Here is a 22472-nt window from a genome sequence, read left to right as displayed (position 1 = left end):
AATAATGAGGGTGAGCCAGCTTGGGCAACATGAGACCCTGTCACAAAACAAAAACCATCAAACCAAAGCCAAGGAAATCTTCCTTTGGCTTCACTCTCTCCATCCCAGGGGAGAGCCTGGGCAGTGTCTCATCCATGTCATTGTGTTGTCCATCCGTCCCCTTCTCCTCCACCCCCACTTCCAACCTCCAATCTGTGCGTTCTGCATGACAGTCCCCCACTTCTGCCCTTGCCTGCAGCCTTCTGTGGTGGCTGCAGTGGTGATATTAAGTCACAAGCTCTGACCTCAGAGTAAAAGGCCAGCCCTTCCAATACTGCAAGGTCCCCTATATTCTGATTTGTTACCTCCCTGACTTCCCCTTTCTCTTCTCCACCTTTGTTCCGACAACATTCGCCTCCTTGCTGCTTCTTTACTATTTTTTTTCTTTTTTCCCTTTTGGTCTTTCTTCTTTTTTAAATATTTACTTATTATGTATATGGTATTCTGCCTTCATGTATGGCTGTGGGCCAGAAGAGGGCACCAGATCTCATTGTCAATGGTTGTGAGCCACCATGTGGTTGCTGGGAATTGAACTCAGGACCTTTGGAAGAGCAGTCAATGTTCTTAACCTCTGAGCTATCTCTCCAGTCCCGAAACTTTTTTTTTTTTAATTTTATGTTATTTTTATATGCTTTGGTGTTTTGCCATGGGGGTCAGGTCTCCTAGAACTAGAGTTACAGACAGTTGTGAGCTGCCATGTGGGTGCTGGAATTGAACCTGGGTCCTCTGAAAGAACAATCAGTGCTCTTAATCACTGAGCCATCTCTCCAACCCTCTTTTTTGGTTTTTCTAGACAAGGTTTCTCTGTGTAACAGCTCTGGCTGCTCTGGAACTAGCTCTGTAGACCAAGCTGGCCTTGAACTCAGATCTGCCTGCCTCTGACTCCAGAGCACTGCGATTAAAGGTGTGCACCACCACCACCACCCAGAATTCTTTTAGTTCTTTAACTGACAGAAAAATGACCCCAATCAAGACTCCTAGACAGTATCACTCTCTGCTGGACATACATAAAGTTTGACTAATTTGGGGTGACAGATCTTCTTTCTTCCTTTGCTATTCATACTATGTGGGAACTAATAAACACTTTGCCAAGGTGAGTATGTCCCCAAGTGGCAGTCAAACATCTCATACAAAGATTCTTTTCGCAAGCGTCAGCTTTCTGCTGGCCCTGCTCACTTGGATCACGGTTAGCAATGGAATTACTGATGGGCGCATCAGGATTACTTACAAGAATATCCGTATTTTCAAAATAGCTCCTCCAGTATGGCCTGATTTTCCTCTGTCCACCAATGTCCCATACATTCAGTTTAAAACCTTGTGACTGTACACTTTTGATGTTAAAACCCTGAAACAGATGGGAAAAACAAAATAAAAAAAAAAAGGCCAATTAATTCTTACAGTTACGTTTAATAGCTCACAGGAACTGGGGAGAGATCCTGGGACTTCAGGTATACAACGTACATGATGCCCTGTTAAACTATACAGTCAGAAATTCTTATTTTTATTTTTTGAGTTTTTGAGACAGGGTCTCACTAAGCTACTAAGCCAGAGACTACAGCTCTGGCTGTACTGGAATTCATTATGTACCAGACTGGCTGCAAATGCCTGCTTCTGCCTCCCAAATCTTGGGATTAAGGGCCTGTGCCACCACTCCCTGGCTAAGGCACAGGGATCTTTTTATTTTTTATTTTTTTTGAGACAGGGTTTCTCTGTAGTTTTGGAGCCTGTCCTGGAGTTTGCTCTGTAGACCAGGCTGGCCTTCTGCCTGTCTCTGCCTCCTGAGTGCTGGGACTAAAGGCGTGTGCCACCACTGCCAGGAAAGGCATAGAAATCTTAATAGTTACTTTTTCTATTAGTTCCAAAGTACTCTGCCAGATGTGATACAAAGTGATACTGTTAATACTGCAAATGGCTTACTGTGATAATAAAGAAACACACTTACAAAGTTTATTTCATTCAGTAGAATCTCTTTTACTAATATCAAGGCTAAGAGGCTACTTTCTTTCTTTTTATTCTGAGTCAAACTCTCAGTGTAGCCCTGACTAAACTGGAAGTTGCGAAGTAGCAGAGGATGGACCCCTTCTTCCCGCCTCCCTTCTCAAACACTCCTCTTCCTCCTCCTCTTCCTTCTTCTTCCTCCTCCTCCTCCTCTTCTTCTTCCCTCCTCCCTCTCCTCCTCCTCCTCCCCTCTAGACCCACCTGCCTCTGCATCCTGAGTGCTGGGATTAAAAGTGCATACCACCACTGTCTGGCTTCCAAGGCAACTCTTATCAGAGAGAGCATTTAATTTGGGGCTTGCTTACAGTTTCCGAGGTTTGGTTAATTGTCATGAAAGGGAGCACGGTGGCACACAGACAGACGTGGTGCTGGAGATGAAGGCCACCCCTCCTAGTCCTCCTAGTCTTCCCTGGCGACTAGGCATTCAAACAGATGAGCCCAGAGGGGCCATTCTTATTCAAACCATCGCAGGCATTATAAATATTTTCTTTTTAAATTCTAAAACAATCCTTCTCATGTGTGCGAGCACGTCACAGCTGAGGTGGAGGCCACGCCCTCTCTCTTCAGCACACAGGTCCCAGGGACTGTACACAAACCGTCCTGTTCGGCACTATGCACCCTCATCCACCGAGACATCCTCTCGCCTGCTGTTGTGGTCTCTAGTTTTCTCAACTTTACTTATTCGGTAAAGAACATCCTAAGTCTTTTTAAATATTAAACAAAAATAGGGTAAGAATGTGTTTTTAGAGAGTAAGTATGAACCCGCAACACTGTAAAATTAGCACATCAAACGGAGCCTGAGGGCCGCGGGGAAGGCTGAGTTACCCCGCAGGCCGGCGTCTGTTTGCTCTGCCCAGCCTCCATGGCAGTGCTCTGGCAAACGCAGTCTATTGCCCGCGCTAAGCCCCCAGCCCTTCTCTTTCTGGCAGAGATCCCGACACACTAATGTGTGTTTTCTGCCTTGTAGGCTAGACCGCTGTAATTTCCTCCTCCTCGGGCTATACATTAAATTTGCTCAGAAGCTGTAGGATGGCTCATTTGGTGGCAGCTGAGATGACTTTTTCTGCAAAGAGTTGTGAATCGCTAAGACTCCCAGGCAGTGAAGTACACACGCCAGCACAGCCCGCAGCCCCACACCAGGGGATATCATAGCCGTGGACAGAAAACACTAAGGCTGCTGTGCCCAAACCTCCAATGCTCACACATCTAAAGGGTTTTAAGTTTTAGGCTGTCTGGGCCTAAAGTCAAGTTTCCTCAGGTTTTCTTCTAGGGAATGAGGCCTAGAGAAGTCCTGTGGCATTCTCTCTCTGTCAGGACTTGTTTATGAGCTCCCACGCTGTTAGCACCAAACTTACCCTCTGTGTTTTGCTTGTTTGCCCCTTTAGGAGAGGAAAGGTGATAAACTTGAATTTAAAACAAACAAACCAGGCCAGGAGATGGTGGAGGAAGCCTTTGATTCCAGCACTTGGGAGGCAGAGGCAGGAAGGTCTGAGTTTGAGGCCAGCCTGGTCTATAGAGCGAGCTGAGTTCCAGGATAGCCAAGTATACACAGAGGATCCCTGTCTCAAATCAAATTAACAAAATAAATAAAAATAAAACCAACAAACCAGGTTTTGTTTTAGTTTTTCTTTTTAAATTTGAAAAACTGCTACATAACTGGGCATCATGCCGTAAGCCTGTAACCCCGGCACTAGGGAAGCTGCGGCAGAAGGGTCCCAAGTTGGAGCCTGTCCTGGAAACCAGGTTTGTTTATTTACGTGCACTTGTGCACTTTCAGGAGTCCATGCCCCTCACTCTGGGGACCAGGCTGGCCTCGAACTCATAGAGGTCTGCCTGCCTCTGCCTACTAATTCTTTTTTTTTTAATGTTATTTTTGTGTATTTTTATGTATGAGCGTTCTGTCTGCATGTATGCCTGAAGGCCAGAAGAGGGCACCAGACCTCATTACAGATGATTGTGAGCCACCATGTGGTTGCTGGGAATTGAACTCAGGACCTCTGGAAGAGCAGCCAGTGCTTTTTTTTTTTTAAATTGATTTTATTGAGCTCTACATTTTTCTCTGCTCCCCTCCCTTCCACTTCAACCCTCTCCCATGGCCCCCATGCTCCCAATTTACTCAGGATATCTTGTCTTTTTCTACTTCCCATATAGATTAGATCCACGAATGTCTCTCTTAGGGTCTTCATTGTTGTCTAGGTTCTCTGGGATTGTGATTTGTAGGCTGGGTTTTTTTTTTTTGGTTTTTTTTTTTTTGCTTTTTGTTTAAAAACCACGTATGAGCAAGTACACGTGATAACTCTCTTTCTGGGTCTAGGTTACCTCACTCAATATGATGTTTTCTAGCTCCATCCATTTGCCTGCAAATTTCAAGATGTCTTTTTTACTGCTATGTAGTACTCCATTGTGTAAATGTACCACATTTTCCTTATCCATTCTTTGGTGGGGGCATTTAGGCTGTTTCCAGGTTCTGGCTATGACAAACAATTTGAGCAGTCAGTGCTCTTAATCTCTGAGCCATCTCTCCAGCCCGAGATTTTATTTTTATTTATTTTTTGTGTGTATGGGTGTTTTGCTTGCACGTATGTCTTTACATCACATGCATGCAGCTCCAGAGAGGCCACAGAGTGCGCTGAATCCCTGGGACTGGAGTTTCAGATGGTTGTGAGCCTCCATGTGGATGCTGGGAGTTGAACTCAAGACCAAGTCAGTGTCCTTAGCCATGAGCCCTCTCTCCAGCATCCTTTCATTTTTTCTTGTATACTTTCTTTGTGTCCACTTCATAACCAAAGATAAATTCTTTTTTGTTTTGATGCTGGGCCTTAAACATTTGAGGCAAGTGTTCTACAACTTAGCCACACCCAGCCTTGACTAGGGCTTTCATTTATTAATTAAAAATTCATTTACGTGCACTGTTTTTTTTTTTTGTTTTTTTTTGTTTTGTTTTTCGAGACAGGGTTTCTCTGTGGTTTTGGAGCCTGTCCTGGAACTAGCTCTTGTAGACCAGGCTGGTCTCGAACTCACAGAGATCCGCTTGCCTCTGCCTCCCAAGTGCTGGGATTAAAGGCGTGAGCCACCACCGCCAGGCCACTGTGTTCTTTCAGGAGTCCATGTGCACACTTATATGTAGGTGCTAATGGAGGCCAGAAGGTGGTACAAACGCCCTGGAACTGGAGTTCTGACACTTGTGAGGTGCCATGTGGATGCTGGGAACCGAATCCAGGTCCTCAGAAAGACCCTGAGTGCTCTGAACCATTGCACCGTCTCTGTCTCTCCAGCCCTATTCATTTTATTTTTGGCTTCTTTGAGACAGGCTCTCAGTGCCCTGGAGCTCTCTGTATCGACTAGAATCCTCCTCCATCTGCGTCTGAGCTACACATGACTGCCACCATGCCTGACTAAAACTTTTTCTCTTTTTGAGACACTTTCTGAAGCCCATGCTGACCTAGAATTTACTATGTGGTCAAAGATTGTTTTAAACTCCTGATTCTTCCTTCTCTGCCTTTCAAGTGCTGCAGTGACATGCGTTTACCACCACTCTTGAAATTAAGTCATGTACCGTGCGCTGGGTTCCAGCCTTAGCACAGTTAAAAACAAAGTGTAGGAGGCTGTCTAAGTAATGGTCATTTAGGCCTAAGAAAGATGATTGAGACGTGTGTATAAAGACTTAAAATTGTGGTAGGATATACATGGCCTAAAATACACCCTTTAACCTTTATTTCTGGGACAAGGTCTCTCTTAGGACTGGAGCTGTCCTAGAACTCACTGTGCTTCTGCTTCCTGAGTGTTGGATTAAAGGCCTGCAGCTCTAATCATTTCATTTATTTCTTCTTCTTCCTTTTTTTTTTTTTTTTGGTTAACAATTTTAAAATGTAAAGTTTGGTATCATCAGGTATATCTACACAGTTTGCGTCCAGCCCCAGCACGGCTTTCATCGTATAAAACTCGGCTCTGATATCAGGCAAAGCTCCCTGCGGTTCCATTCCCAGCTCCAGTAACCACTCCTGCTCCTCTTTCCTGACTCTGTGAGTTGGACAGTTCTAACCACTTCACATGCATGGACTTTCTTGTGTATGTATTTGAAATCTGATTATTCTTAGATAAGATAGACTTTTCTCAGAAACAAACATTAGCAATATATAAATTCTATCTCCCACAGCTTCTGTAATGGTTTAACAGTCGTCTTGACATATTCTTGACATATCCTAGAGTCCCCCCAGGAAGAGTCTCAATGAGGAACTGTCTTGATCAGGTAGGCCTATGAGCGTGTGTGTGTGTGTGTGTGTGTGTGTGTGTGTGTGTGCTATGATCACACTGACTGAGGTGGGAAGGCCTGCCCTTTGTGGTCCGAGTTTGGTGGGTCCTGCACTGTGTGGCATAGGGAGGGGGCTCAGCACAGGAGGCACTCCCCACCACCTGGTCTCTCTCTGCTCCTGTCTGTGGATGTGACCCCCTGCCTCGTTTCCTGCCTTTACTTCCCTGTGATGATGGACTATCACCTGGGACTGTGAGCTACCATCAACTCTCTCTCCAGCTGCTTTCAGGCGGGGCCTTTGATCACAGCCACAGCCAGGGAACCAGGACGGCTATCTCCACCTTCCCTGGCTGACAGCACTGGGAGCCGAGGGCGCGCTCACCTGTGTAGGTGTGATGTGGCTGATGTCCTCCGATGCGAGCTGCTTCAGCAGAGTCGTCTTGCCGGCATTATCCAAGCCCAGGAGCAGGATCCGCACCTCCTGGTCTGGTGCACTTTTCAGTTTGCGCAAAATAGAGAGCAAGCCCTTGGACAACCATGAAAGAGACAGATTACTCGGGGGCAGTGTCTGCGGTGTTAGTGACATCAGAGTGACTCCCTGATAAGGTTCTCGGTTGTGGATGCCTCATTCCTTTCCACTCTGATGCCATGTGTTCCACTTGCTCCTTCCTTCCAAGTCTTAGCAGAAGCGTGGGAACAGCGTCCTCCTGCTCGCCCTTTCAGGCTGGCTTACGTCATCCCAGCTCTGCTCGAGTGTGAAGTGCTACCCATCCGTGTTCCTCAAGCCCTTGGTGGACAATTAAGCTAGAATACTTATCACAGCAAACTAGGTCACTGCTCATATTTCCCCACTACCAGAGCGAAGCTTCCTGCCACGTAGAGAGATATTAGAATTACTCGCCCAATTTAATACAGGACTCTGAGGTGGTGATTGTGCCAAGAGAACTCACACAAACGCTGTCAGTGTTCTAAAACCTGCTGAACTCTCGAGAACTATGTGGCAAGCACTGCCCCCACAAAGTGACACAGTAAAGGAAGGGCAAGGATTCTGTGTGCTGGGGGAGTGACATTAGGACAGAAAACAGAGTGGCCACTAAGGTGGGCAGACCAAGCCTATTCTCAGCAAAAACGCTTAAACTACAAAGAACATTGTGCTGAGGTTTAAGCTCATAGAGCCCCACTGTAGATCTAAGAGAACGCTGGCTATTAATAGAGATTAAAGACTGCCATCTGGGAGTTGATCAGAGGAGAAAGGGCCAAGTGATGCAGACCAAAGCCTAGTTTTTAGGATGATGGTAAGATCACAAGTTTAGCCACTTTAAAAAAAAAAAGTTTTGTTTTTTTTTTGTTTGTTTGTTTTTTAAAGCTTTTTGAGACAGGATTTCTCTGTGTATCTCTGGCCATCTTGGATCTCCCTCTACAGACCAGGCTGGCTTCGAACTCACAGAGCTCCACCTGCCTCTGCCTCCAAGTGCTTTCTAAGGTGCTGTGCAGAGACACAAATAGGCTGCAAGAAACAGCAGCTGCAATCTACACTTAGGCTCTGTTTGATTCAATTTGTGTTCACGACTTCATCTTTACAGGGTCGGTGTGTAATAAAGAGAATCCCTGTTTTCCAGATGAAAAATCAGACATAACCATTAGGGAATTATAAAAGACATTCATGATCATGATTTAATCAGTGTTTAAACATTATTCTTTTTTATTATTTATTTTGCTTTTTGAGATAGGGTTTTTCTGGATGTCCTGAAATTCACTTTGTAGACCAGACTGGCCTCGAACTCAAGAGATCTGCTGTGCTGGGATTAAAGGTGTGCATCACACACTATCTTAACTATGTGCACCCATGGGTATCTGTGCATGAGGATGTGGACACGAATGCAGGTACATGAGAGGCCAGGAGTCAGATCCACAGTTTCCAGGTCATTTTTGTGGTTGCTAGGAACCAAACTTGGGTCCTCTCCGAGAGCAGCCAGGGCTCTTAAATGTTGAACCATCTCTCCATCAAACCCTTTTTTTGGGGGGGGGGTTAGTGGGCACTGAACCCAGGGCCTTGCCCATGACACTGACATTCACTCAGTCCCTAGCCCTACTTTCTTATTAATAGAAAATTTTATGTGCTATTCATTTGTTCTGTCCTGTAGCTGACAGTCCTAGCCCAATAAGACATGGTTCAAAAAGAATCAGGGACCAGATGTGTTGGTGCTCACCTTTAATAAACCCAGGACCCAGGAGGCAGAGGCAGACAGATTTCTGTGAGTTCAAGGCCAGCCGGGTCTACGGAGAGAGTATCAGGACAGCCAGAGCAACGTAGTGAGACCCGGTCTCAACAAACAAACAAACGACTGAATCAAAAGGTAGCACAGTTTTAAGGGTTTATAATCTAAGATCCTAGACAGAGTCTTCAAGCCGAGTCTTAGAATAGAATTACAGCTGGATGATGGTGGTGTACATGATGTGGGATTCACCTCTGTATGCTGGGTGCTGTGGAAACTCCTTCAGCTAGTAGCCTTTAAGATACCCAGTTCCCAGTGCATGCTGAGGACTGCAGATCGCTACTCTCTCTGTGAGTTTATCCCCAAATAAACAAACCTTTGTCATACTCCATTCCAGGCTACTGTGAAATAACAAACGGGCCCTGCTCAGACTATACCCCCCCCTCAAGCTCTGACTCCAGGAGCAGCGGCCCTAAGTCTGCACGTGGAACACAGGCTTGAATTGTCAGTTTGGATCCCTGAACGCCTGGCCCTAGCTCTGGCCATTAACCTCGCGGCTCAGGACTGCCTGCAAGCTCTGGGTTTTTTAAACTTCTGTATAACTCAAACCTTCTCCGTATGTAGGTGTGCTGCTCTTAAGTATTTAAATGCTTTTGTTAGTAATTCTAAGTCTCAGGTAATTCAGGTACTGATCTAGGACTTGCCTTACTGCCACAACTGTGACACCTGCTGGCCAATCAAGATTATTACATCTACAACAATTTTCTGAAAATTATAATGGAGGTAAATTAATTTGATAGATAAATAAATAAATTTGAAAATTGTAAACCAACCCCAAGATAATGGAAGACAGTATCACCATCCAGGAATTTAACAACCTTTTTGTTTCTACTATGGATGGAATTCTGCAAGAGCTATATGACCTACCTGGTATAAATATTTTTGTGGTCATGGCAGCTATTAGCTTTGTTCTTCATATTATATCCTTTTTTTTTGTTTGTTTTTCGAGACAGGGTTTCTCTGTGGTTTTGGAGCCTGTCCTGGAACTAGCTCTTGTAGACCAGGCTGGACTTGAACTCACAGAGATCCGCCTGCCTCTGCCTCCCGAGTGCTGGGATTAAGGGCGTGCACCACCACCGCCCGGCCATATTATATCCTTAAAGAAATGTTTTGATAACAGAGTTAAGACTGAGAAATTTGCCGGGCAGAGGCAGGTGGATCTCTGGGAATTTGAGGCCAACCTGGTCTTCAAGAGCTAGTTCTAGGACAGGCTCCAAAGCTACAGAGGAACTCTGCCTCAAAAAACCAATAAACAAACAAATAAACAAAAAAGAAAGAAAAAAAAGAATGAGAAATTTATTGGAATGATAGTCTCTAGCTGAAAGGATTCATATTATTGTAAACGATAACCTTAATTTGACAGGCAAAATTCAATCCATGCCAATGGGTTATGAAAACTTACAAAAGGGTACTGGGAGATTATCTGAAAGGATCATACTGTTGAAATTCACAATCAAACCTGTTAAAAAGTTATGATAAATTTAGCAGATAGGATATTCCTCCAGGAAGGCAGTCCACACGCCATCCAAATAACATCTAAGGACGAGGAGATGTCATCAATGGAAACTAAAACCTTGGAATCACACGTGCAGAATGAGAACCAGAAACGTTTTTAAAAAGATTTTTTTAAATTTATGCATACAATATTCTGCCTGCATGCCAGAAAAGGGCACCAAATCTCATCACAGATCAAATTCTTGGCGAGGGACATTATGATGAGCAACAGTCAAGCTATTTACAGTGAACACATCTTGTCCCTGTGCCATACAGCAGCCCTGAATGCTTGGGACAGGATTCAAGAAGCAGGAACTGAATCATATACTAAGGTCATACAAGGCCCAAGAGAACCCTTTAGTGACTCTTTACAAAGATTAACTAAAGCTGTACAACCAGGGGTAACAGATCCAGAAGCTAGACAAGTACTTATTGAATCTCTAGCTTTTGAGAATGCCAATTTAAATGCAAAAAGACAGCTGGGCCTTTAAAGATCAGGTCAGCACCAATGCATGCATGGACCCTGCACACAGACAATGTCGAGTTATTTGACTATAACACTGAGGCTTGGGTAGGAGAAGCAATTTCCAAAGGTATGAAGAGACATCAAAATGCCAAATGTTTTAATTGTGGTAGAATAGGACATCTGAGAAGGGATTGTAGACATGGTATTCCTAGAAGAAACGTTTCCTCTGGGAATGAGAAAAATAGAAGGCTCAACCTTCTGGGTTATGCAGAAGATGTGGCAAAGGTCGACACTGGACCAGTGAATGTAGATCAACAAGAGACAAACAAGGCAAATTGTTACCATCGGGGAAACTCCTTGGGGGACTCTCACAGGCTCCCAGGTCAAGCATGGTCCAGTCATTCCTAGTCACTGTGGAGGACATGCTTCTTTGGGAAAATTAGAAAATTCAGTGACTATGGTAAAAAAAACCACACTGCTCTGGATGATAGTAGAATAAACATGGAGGATGAATCAAAAATTCCAATAGAAAAAGGAAATATAAAAAAAAGAATTGCATTAGAGCATGATAGTCTAAGATTTCTCTGCAACAAAAAAAATAAATAAAAGGAAAAGGAAATATATATTTTGGCAGACTTCTATAAATTATCACAGACCAAAGCTGAGAGTGCAAATAACTTTGTAATTGAAGGATCACTGGACACGGGTGCAAATGTGACTATTATTACTAAAGAATCTTGGCATTGGGGCTGGAGAGATGGCTCAGAGGTTACAACCATCTGTAATGAGATTTGGTGCCCTCTTCTGGCCTGCAGGATTACATGGAGGCTGAACACTGTGTACATAATAAATAAATAAATCTTAAAAAAAAAAGAATCTTGGCATCAGAATTGGACTCTTCAGGAGGCAGATTTCAATTCCTAGGAATTGGAACTCTATCTCAAGCAAAACAAAGCATGAGATGGGATGAATGCATAGGACCAGAGAGGAAGGCAGAGGCCATATGTGGGTAATAGAGCAGTGAATCTATGGGGTTGTGATTTGTTGTAGCAACGGAAAACCCAGATTAACATTTAGAAGTGGAACATGAACCAACTCATGTTTCTGGAAAGGATATTATAAGGTACTACAAAAAAATAAAAGTCACCAACCATTCAGGCAGTACAAAAACACAAAACAACTAGCAAACCTTCTGAGGTACCAATAGCCCTACCTTTAAAATGGTTAACTAAGAAACCTATATGGGTTAATCAATGGCCTTTAACAATAGAGAAACTGCAGGCTTTAGAACAGCCAGTACAAAAGCAACTAGATGCTCGGCGTATTGAAGAATCGACCAGCCCTTGGGATTATCCTGTATTTGTCGTTAAAAAGAAATCTGGGAGCTAGAGAGATGGCTCAGTGGTTAAGAGCACTGACTGCTCTTCCAGAGGTCCTGAGTTCAATTCCCAACAACCACATGGTGGCTCATAGCCATCTATAATGAGACCTGGTGCCCTCTTCTGGCATGCAGGCACACAACGAAGGAATAAGGTGATTCAACAAATGCACCCTCTATGATCTGGAATTCCTTTGTCTTCCATATTGCCTCAAGAAAGGCCTCTTATAGTTATTGATTTAAAGACTGTTTCTTCACTATACCTTTACAAGAAAAAGACAGAGAACAATTTGTCTTCATGGTGCCTACTTATTATAATTCTCAGCCTACTAAAATATATCAAAAGAGGATCCTCCCACAGAGAATAGCCCTACCCTGTGCCAATATTTTGTAAGTCAGCCATTGGAAATAATATGTAAGCAATTTCCCGAATTTATACCATTACACAAATGACATTTTGCTATATGATTAAAATGTAGATACTTTAGAAAGAATGTTTGAAGAAGTAAAAGAAGTTTTATCTAATTGGGGATTACAAATTGCTCCTGAAGCCGGGCAGTGGTGGCGCACGCCTTTAATCCCAGCAGAGGCAGGCGGATCTCTGTAAGTTCTAGGCCAGCCTGGTCTACAAGAGCTAGTGCCAGGACAGGCTCCAAAGCTACAGAGAAACCCTGTCTCGAAAAACAAAACAAAAACAAAACAAAAAAAAAATGGACGGAAATAGAAAACACTATCCTGAGTGAGGTAAGCCAGACCCAAAAAGAGGAACATGGGATGTACTCACTCATATTTGGTTTCTAGCCATAAATAAAGGACATTGAACCTATAATTAGTGATCCTAGAGAAGCTAAATAAGAAGGTGAACCCAAAGAAAACATATAGGTATCCTCCCGAATATTAATCTTCATCAGGCGATGAAAGGAGACAGAGATAGAGACCCACATTGGAGCACCGGACTGAAATCTCAAGGTCCAAATCAGGAGCAGAAGGAGAGAGAACACGAGCAAGGAACTCAGGACCGCGAGGGGTGCACCCACACACTGAGACAATGGGGATGTTCTATTGGGAACTCACCAAGGCCAGCTGGCCGGGGTCTGAAAAAGCATGGGATAAAACCGAACTCGCTGAACATAGCGGACAATGAGGACTACTGAGAACTCAAGAACAATGGCAATGGTTTTGTTTTTTTTTTTAAAAAAAAAAGATCTATTTATTTATTTATTAAGTATACAGTAGTCTGCCTGCATATGTCCTTGCAGGCCAGAAGAGGGCAGCATATTTCACTACAGATGGTTGTGAGCCACCATGTGGTTGCTGGGAATTGAACTCAGGACCTTTGGAAGTGAAGCCAGTTCTCTTAACCTCTGAGCCATCTCTCCAGCCTGGCAATGGGTTTTTGATCCTACTGCACGTACTGGCTTTGTGGGAGCCTAGGTAGTTTGGATGCTCACCTTACTAGACCTGGATGGAGGTGGGTGGTCCTTGGACTTCCCACAGGGCAGGGAACCCTGACTGCTCTTCGGGCTGACAAGGGAGGGGAACGTGATTGGGGGAAGGGGAGGGAAATGGGAGGCGGTGGCGGGGAGGAGGCAGAAATCTTTAATAAATAAATAAATAAATAACAAAAAAATGGACACTCATACACATGACAAAAAATTTTTTACTTCTCTCCATACCTATTTTTGTTTCCATGGTACCTTTCTTTGAATATATGTCTATATAAATAATGTCTAAGTTTTTTACAATCAACAATAAATTTTCCTACAGTAATCTTTAAAGCCTCCAGGAAGAAGATGGGGCCCCACAATAACAGTTCTACCTGGTTGATATGATGCCACTATGCTGATGGCACCATTTTAAGATTGGTTTTGTGTTACAAACTGCTCAAGATGATTCCAAATTGGCTAGCTGAGATAGTGCACCTTCTTACAAGGTTCTGACCAGAATTTCAAATAAGAACTTCAGAAAAACCCTACTGACTACTCAGACTATCTTCAATTGTGCCCGACAGTGATCTTGAAACTTAACCATCATTTTAGTTTTACAGGATCTCCATGATAGTTGTAAGTAATTCTAGAAAATGATGTCCCCTCTCCTAGCAAAGTTTGTCCTCAGGAATAGGGATATTATTAGGGGTTAGTTATAAGTGGTATAGGGTTGGAAATAAAGTAGACTCAGGGATCTCTCTTGGAAAAAAAAGGGGGGGGATGGATGGGATAATAGATTAGTGTGAGCTTACTCACACTAATAATAGTGAGTACTAGTGAGATTACTTATGAGCTATTATTTGTAGACAATTTGCATTGGTATAGATTCTTTGTATATTGATACAAATTGAAATTATATTGTTATATTGAATATGCTCCTATTTCTGTTTACAATATTTGTGCACCTATGCAAAGTTATTTTGTCATATTATACACATGCATGTTTCTACCTCTGCTTAAGATATTTTGTATATTGATGCATTTTTAGGATATATTTTATCATGTTGCACTATCCATTTCTACCTCTGATCAAGATATTTATATACTGTTTACATTTATAAGGTCATTGTCCTCATTTGCTGCATATTTGCTTAAAGATGGCTTAATTTTTTAATATAAAGCCTTATAGGTATTAAGAATTACACGTCAACAGCCATCCATGTTTGTCATACTTATATTTAGACTAATCAGGTTTTTAAGATACATAGAGATTGTATTCTGCATAGATCAATAATCTTCAAACACTTCAAAGAACTGTAGAAGATGGCATTTAAATAATTTAGAATTCTGTTGCCATGAGACACAATTGCTCCTGGCAGCACCAATCTATTCCCTAGAGAATGTTGGGCACTGAAGACACTCCACTTGGAGCTTGTTTTCTTCTTGGCAAAACTGGCCTTTGGGCAAAGAACTGTCCCTGCCTCTACCACTGACAAAATGCAGTGTCCAGACTGGACAAGCAGGATACAAGCAAAAAGACTGGCAAACCTTGCCAAGACAGGATAAGACAGTTTTTCAAATTTTCCTGCCTCTAAAAACGGTCTGTCAGTTACTCTAGGCCTCAGCCAAAGTTGGTTGCCCCAGTGTTGCAAATGAGACTTGGGGTGATTGCCCAGGTAGCCGGTTATCTCTGCCATTTCTTGCACCTTTTAGAAGTTGCTTGATTCTACTACCTGTTTACTCAGGTAGTATTATTTCCCTTTTCATGTCGTTGATGGGGTTGAAGACTAGATAATCGTAGTTACTGTCCTCTCATGAGTTAGCCAAGCCATTTTAAATATAATACTTAGATTCTTTAGGATAGGATAACTATTGAAACATTTAGCATTGGTTTCTTGTTTGATGTTGTTCATGCTGGTTGTAATTCTAATTTTTATGTATGTTTTTTCCCTTCTTTTCCCTGGACAATACTTGATATTTGTTATTATTGTATATAGTTTTGTACTAGGCTTAGAACTCTCTTATTTAGACAAAAGGGGGAGGTATTCCCAGCACATGCTGAGGACTGCATGCAGACCACTACCCTTTCTGTGAATTTATCCCCACATAAATAAACCTGTTATACTCCATTCAGGGCTACTGTGAAACTCTATTGACTACCAATATGCATTCCTATAATTCCAGCACTTGGGAGGCAGAGACAGGCAGAAGGATCTCTGTGAGTTTGAGGACAGCGTGGTCTATAGGGTGAGTTCCAGAAAGGTTCCAAAGCTACAGAGAAACCCTGTCTCAAAAAATAAAATAAAATAAAAAAATTAGAATTACATAAAATGATTGTGTTTGCTTGTTACATTGCACCAGGCAAGGATTCAAGCCAGTTTGTTGATGGAGATCAAATCATATTTCTGTGAACCAATTCTCAGCAGTTAGGTATTTGGACAATGACATGGAGTAAGCAGGCGGATTAGCACCACCCTGGCTGCTTCCTTTGTGGCCTCTGTGCTGTCCTGCTGAGGACCACATTAACTTCTCTACGCCTCGGTTTTTTTCAGCCTTAAAATGGAAAATTTAGTCTAAGACAGACAAATGTTATGCCAAAAGGTTTAGGGCAGAAACTGAACAAATCTGAAACTAACAAACGACAAGCAGTATTTTTGTTGTTATTTAAGGAAGGACATAGTTTTGCTTCTATTTTCATCTCCTTTTGCCCTGGCCACTTCAATTCCATTCCTTCTTCAGGCCATCTTTATGTTATTATTGGCTAAAATATTTGGCCTTCATTAAACTTTTAAAAGAACCTGAACAGAGAGCCTCAGAGTATAGACTAGCTGTTTCAGAAAAAACAGACACAATAGAGAGGCTGGGACACTGTACGAGGCATTCATAACTAACATCTAAACAAAGTTGTGTCTCGATTTTTATAAGCTATACTGAAACCATTCCTTCCTTTAAAATACACTCAAAAATGGGAATTTATCAAATTAACACATTAAATGCCACAAGTAAAACGTTCATGCATTACCCCCAGTGTAGAAACTGTCAAGGAAGAGTCTGTCATCTTTTTATAGAAAATATTATATTATTTATAAAGCTTAAAATTAGCATTTTCAGTTTTTCATCAAGAGCTTCCTCGCTATGAAAACACCAAATAGCCAGGTGGTGGTGGTGCACGCCTTTAATCCCAGCACTCAGGAGGCAGAGGCAGGTGGATCTCTGTGAGTTCGAGGCCAGCCTGGTCCACACAGCGAGTTCTAGGACTGGCTCCATAGCTGATGAAAAACCCTGTCTCGAAAAACCAAAACCAAAACAACAAAGAAAGAAATCTCTGACTAGGGCAAGAGAGGTGGGTCAGAGCTGAGAGAACATCCTGCTTCTGCACCGATGTGGGTGGCTTCAGACTGCGTGTAACTCCAAGAGGAATACACTCATCCACGTAATTAAAAATCAAAAATTAGATCCTAAACAAGGAGTCACCAGATACATATGCTGTTGCCTGGAGACCAAGTTTTTCTTGCCTACTCATAATATCTGAAACTGACAATTAAGGCAAGAACATGGATCTCTGTTGCAGCATCCCACTGAAGTGAAAGAACTTTGCCCTCATGGCGAGGGCTCGACCAGGGCTGCTCCGCACATGTCAGGCAGGCATGGTACCGCCAGCTTCATCTCTCGTCCGTCCTTTACTTATTTTGTTTTGTTTTGAGAGGGGGTTCACTATGTAGCCCTAGCTGGCCTGGAACTAAGTATGTATCAGTGGCCTCCACAGGGAACCTGCCTCTGCTTCCTGTCAGGTCCCCTGGAACTGGAATTACAGACAGTTGTGAGCTGCTATGTGTGTGCTGGGAATTGAACCCCGGGTCCTCTGGAAAAGCAGTCAGTGCTCCTAACCACTGAGTCATCTCTCCAGCCCCATATACTTTTAATTCCTAACGAACAATCTTCCTTATTAGGCAGTAACATCAGCTGCTTCCCCCATAAATGAAATGACACAGAGAGAAAGTTCAGCTAAAATCTCTTCCCTCCAGTAAAGCGATAGATGGCATCTCAAGCTCGGCCCTGGGAACACAAGTGCTGGTTCAACAACGCACTGAATCAGCCCAAGCACCCAGGACGGGGGTCACAGGATTACCAGGGCTCGCTCAACAGGGAAGAGGATATTTATAGTAGCAGGGTTCTGGCCGAAAGGTACAGAGTAAGCGGATTTAAGAAGCTAAATGAAGAGAGCAGAGCGACTCCGCCCTGCGCTTGCGAGTCTCCATGCGATGCTTTAAGTGGCAAATGAAACGACGCAGTCATTAAAAGTTAATTTACGACGGGGATGGGTTTACAGTATAAAGACAATGAAATTCATGTTTTACAGTGTAATTTTGACCCAAACAGTCATTCATTCAACTGTCGTTAACACCTATAATGTTCTCCAAGCAGAAGAATGAGCAGAAGAGACGTGATCTCTATGTAGGGTTTAACTCCCAAGACACTGCACACAGGGAGTGAGAAACAAGAACTCCAGCCAATGGTATGCATGTGCTGCCAGCTTGGGCATGCACAAGTTATCTGTGCTCTGGGGGGCGGGGACAGAAGCACTCTGACTCAGCCGCAAAACATTTAAACAAACTCTTCCACAGCCAGATCACAAAGAGATGTGCTCTGGACTGTAGAGTTTATTCCTTTTTTTTCTGACAGATCTCTCATGTGGCCCTCAGGGTCCTGGTCTCTGCCTCGCAGTGCTGGCGTTACAGGTCTGCACCACCACACCCAGCTTGGACCACAGAAATCTATGCCCCCATCTGTGCACACTCAGCGCGTGGCAGAGGCATGGTGCTCTGACTCCAAAGACACAAACTGGTCACTCAAAAAACCTGAGTGGGGAGGGGGGCTAGAGGAATGTGTGGAAATATGGAAACCACGTACGGCTATGAGGAGTAGCTGAGATTTGAATACCGGAGCCACTATGTGGCTGAGCACAGGCCCTGCCTGACTAGCTTAAACGGGACAATTTCAGTCCCATCTCACCTCTTAAGGATCCGAGTGATGGGAACATCTGGAAGTCTGTCTTCTTTTTTGCAACTATATTCTAAAATTGTATTTGCTTACTTCTTTCATGTGTGTATGTAAGGGTATGTGCTTAGGACAACGTGCCTGTGAAGTCAGCAGGAAGCTAGTAGAATCGGCACACTCCTTCCACTAATGCGTCCTGGGGATCCAGTACGGGTCATAAGGCTGGGTGGCAAGCCCCTTCGCCCACTGAGCCAGCCCATCAACACTCAAACTTTGCTGTCTTTCTTACCACTCTCCCACTAAATAGATACAAAGATTGTTCCTGAGGGACACAAGAGGGAAGTCCTCAGACGAGTGAGTCCCTCCCAGCGGAGGCCTGAACTCAGCTGCCCTATGTGAGGAACCCTCACCACGATTTCATGGAGAAAATGACAAAAATCTGTTGAGAAACATGAAGAGGGCTAAATAAGGTGATGCTGTAAGGTAGGGCACAAAGAAGCCACCTAAAACAGTGGTTTAAATGTTTTTTTAAAAAATGTATAGAGCTGGGGATGAACACTGCCAGTACTGTATTTTCTTTTCTTTCCTTTTGAGACAGTGTGTGGGAGGGGGTGGGGGCGTGTGTGCAGGTGTGTGTCCGTGTGTGTCCATGTCTGTGTGTGTGTGTGTGTGTGTGTGAGAGAGAGAGAGAGAGAGAGAGAGAGAGAGAGAGAGAGAGAGAGAGAGAGAGAGAGAGAGAGAGAGAGNGAGAGAGAGAGAGAGAGAGAGAGAGAGAGAGAGAGAGAGAGAGAAAGAGAGAGAGAGAGAGAGAACAGGTGTGCATATACTAGAGATAAGCTAGGTGTGGTGGTGCTCACCTTGAATAACACCAGCACTCGGGAGGCAGAGGCATGAGGATTTTTGTGAGTTTGAGGCCAGCCTGGTCTACGTAGTGAGTTCTAGGACAGTCAAGGCTACAGAGAAATCCTGTCTCAAAGAAAGCAATAACAATAAAAACAAACAAACAAACAAACCAGGGATTGATCCTTGAACAGCCTAGGCGAGAACAGAGCCACTGAACCAGGCCCCTGTCTTCCTAAGAACATTTTTATTTCAGGGGAGGGCGCACTTGTCCAGGTTGGTCGTAAACTCAGTCTTTCTTCATCGAGCTCCAGGAGTGAGCCGCGATGGGTAACTATGGTGCATCTTCTTTCTTTAGAGAGAAACATGTTTCTTTATTTGTTTATTTGTTTTTAGAGACAGGGTTTCTTTGTAGCTTTGGAGCCTGTCCTGGAACTCACTCTGTAGATCAGGCTGGTCTCAACCTCACAGAGATCCACCTGCTTCTGCCTCCCGAGTGCTGGGATTAAGGGAGGAAAACCATTTATTTTATGTGTATGTTTTAAGCCCGAGTATACAGATGGGCACAACATTTGCATAAAGCTGCAGAGCTCAAAAGAGGGTGTCAGATCCCCTGGAACTGGAGTTAGAGGTGGCTGTGTGTGATTGTTATGTGGCTGTGTACAGTTGTTGTGTGACTGTGTGTTCTGTTATGTGGCTGTGTGTGCTGTTGTATGGCTGTGTAGAGCTGTTGTGTGGCTGTATACAGCTGTTGTGTGGCTGTGTGCTGCTGCTGGGTAGTTGGGTGCTGGGAACTGAACCTGGGTCCTCTGAGAGAATGGTAAGCTCACTTTAACTGCTGAGCTATCCCTCCAGCTCATTTCTTTATTATTATTATTACTATTACTACTACTATTATTCGGTTTTCAAGACAGGATTTCTCTGTGTAACTCTGGGTATTGGAACTTGCTTTGTAGACCAGTCAGGTCTTCAACTCAGAGATCCACCTGCCTCTGCCTCCTGGGCCACTCCTGTCCAGCTATTATCTTTTAATTTTATGTGTAGGAATATTTTGCCCACGTGTGCAGGTGCACTACTTAACTGCTGAACCATCTTTGCAGTTCCTTTTTTAAAAACTTCATTTTTTCACTTACTATTTTCTGATCCTACAAAAATATAAATATGGAAACACTCATCAAAAGTTGTATGTGTATGATAATTACATGTAAGTAGGAAGTAGCCCGTAAATAACTGCTGAATTGAGTTCATGGTAAATAACAGCGATCAGGAGATTAGTATGTGCCAAATTACCATCATCTTGTGTCTTATCAAGAATGGTAGGGCACTTGCCTAGACCCCAGCGAAGGCCAGAGAGACGGCGTTGCCGTTTGGGCACTAGTTGCCCTTTCCTTTTTTTTTTTTTTTTAATTAATTTATTTTTTACTATTATTTATACAGTATTCTGCCTGCATGACAGAAGAGGGCACCAGATCTCATTATAGATGGTTGTGAGCTTCCATGTCATTGCCAGGAATTGGAACTCAGGACCTCTGGAAGAGCAGGCAGTGCTTGTAACCTCTGAGCCATCTCTCCAGTCCTTGTTGCACTCTTTCCTGTAGGGACTTAGGTCCCATTCCCAGAAGACAGATAGTGACTTAGAATCATTCATAGCTCCAGTTCCAGAAAATCCAGCGCCTTCTTCTGGCAGGCAAAACACTCATACATATAAAATAAAATAATTAAATAAAATGTGATCCTAAGCCAGGTAAAACAGCTGACCCTAAATGTTCAGGGTAGCCCAGAATACTTTTGTTTTAGTCGCTCAAATTTAAAAAGAAAAAATAAATTAGTCACAGCTGGAATTTAAAACATACGCAGCTCACTTTTTTCTTTTCTCTCTATTTATTTATGGAGGCACAGTTTCACTATGTAGCCCTGGCTGTCTTAGAACTTGCTATGTAGACCAGGCTGACCTTGAACTCACAGAGACCACCTGAATCCCAAGTGCTGGGATTAGAGGGATGTGCCACTAGGGCATAGCTCACTTTTCAATGGTACCCTTATCCATAGGACTCATGGGATATTATATGTGACACACTTAATCATGACATTGACCATTTAAACCCAGGGTTCCCCTGTCAGTTCTAAGAATAACTTACACTTTGGAAGAAAGAAAAAAAATTGGATTTGTAAATTCAAACAATCTCAACTAATTTATCATAGCTTCCCTCCCTCCCTCCCTCCCTGCTCGCCCTCTCGATGGAGGGGGTCTTACAATGTAGCCTCGGCTAGCCTGAAACTCATTATGTAGACCAGGTTGGCCTCTAGTTTGGATAACCACCTGCTTCTGACTCTCGAGTGCTGGAATTAAAGGTGTGCACCACCACAGGGCACAATCTTAGCTGCTTATTGTTTACTTTTAAAAATCTCTTTGGGCTGGAGAGATGGCTGAGCAGTTAAGAGCACAGGTTACTCCTGCAGAGGACCTGGCTTAGTCCTAACACCCACGCGGTCATTCACAACCATCTGTAACTCCAGTGCTAGGGGAGACAATGCTCTCTTCTGACCTCTGAGGTTAGCAAGGATACGTGGTGCACATACACACATGCAAAATACACATCAAATAAAATGAGTAAATCCAACAAAATATTTAAATTTACTTTGGAGCTGGAGAAATGGCTCAGTGGTTGAGAGCACTTGTTCCTCCCACAGAGGACCTGGGTTTCATTCCCAGGACCCACAGCTCACAACCATCTATAACTCCAGGTCCAAAGGATCTGAAGCCTTCTGATTTCTGAAAGATTTCATAAACTCATGTGATACATATACATGCATGATATGATTTAAAAAAGCACTTGATGCTCTTGCAGAGGACTGGGGTTCAGTTTTCAACACCCACACAGTGGCTCCAATGCCCTTTTCTGACTTCCTGGGCACCAGGGATGCCCAGAGCCCAGAGTGCACAGACATGTTCTCAGGCAAAACACTAAGACATATACATATAAATTTAATTTTGAACATTGAATACTTTAGTGATATCCAACAATACTGTCAATTTGTTATACACTTACATACAGAGGCAATCTGCATCTAGAAATACGAGCAGTGGTTCACTTATTATGACCTATAACTGTAAATTAAGTAATCATAAAATGATACAGTCCACTCAACTGATAAACTGAACAAAGTAAGGCACCTCCTCATGTTTCTCATTTATAACAAATCTCATTTTCTCTTGTTTTGGCACGTGGCTCTTTCTTTTAAGAGGACGGCAGTTGGGGCAGGGTCTCCCTAGCTGAGGCTGACCTGGAACTAAAGGTAGCAG

General features: G+C 43.3%; 2 protein-coding genes across 2 annotated transcripts in view; one reads left to right on the top strand and one right to left on the bottom strand.

Moving 5' to 3' along the window:
- Borcs7 (BLOC-1 related complex subunit 7) overlaps positions 1-22472 on the top strand; it is a 172979-nt gene that overhangs the window by 26578 nt on the left and 123929 nt on the right. The gene's annotated exons all lie outside the window — the stretch shown is intronic.
- Arl3 (ADP ribosylation factor like GTPase 3) overlaps positions 1-22472 on the bottom strand; it is a 56316-nt gene that overhangs the window by 31380 nt on the left and 2464 nt on the right. The window contains exons 2-3 of the mRNA XM_050146564.1: positions 6672-6815; positions 1268-1384 (exon numbers count right to left, since the gene is read on the bottom strand). Of these exons, the coding sequence (XP_050002521.1) occupies positions 1268-1384; positions 6672-6815 (261 nt within the window). The remainder of the gene's footprint in view (positions 1-1267; positions 1385-6671; positions 6816-22472) is intronic.

Source organism: Alexandromys fortis, unplaced genomic scaffold, assembly GCF_014885135.2.
Source record: "Alexandromys fortis isolate MF-2015 unplaced genomic scaffold, M_Fortis_MF-2015_v1.1 scaffold_16, whole genome shotgun sequence".
Lineage (NCBI taxonomy): Eukaryota > Metazoa > Chordata > Mammalia > Rodentia > Cricetidae > Alexandromys > Alexandromys fortis.
Note: the sequence above shows the minus strand (reverse complement) of the source record. Positions and strands in the feature narration are given on the sequence as shown.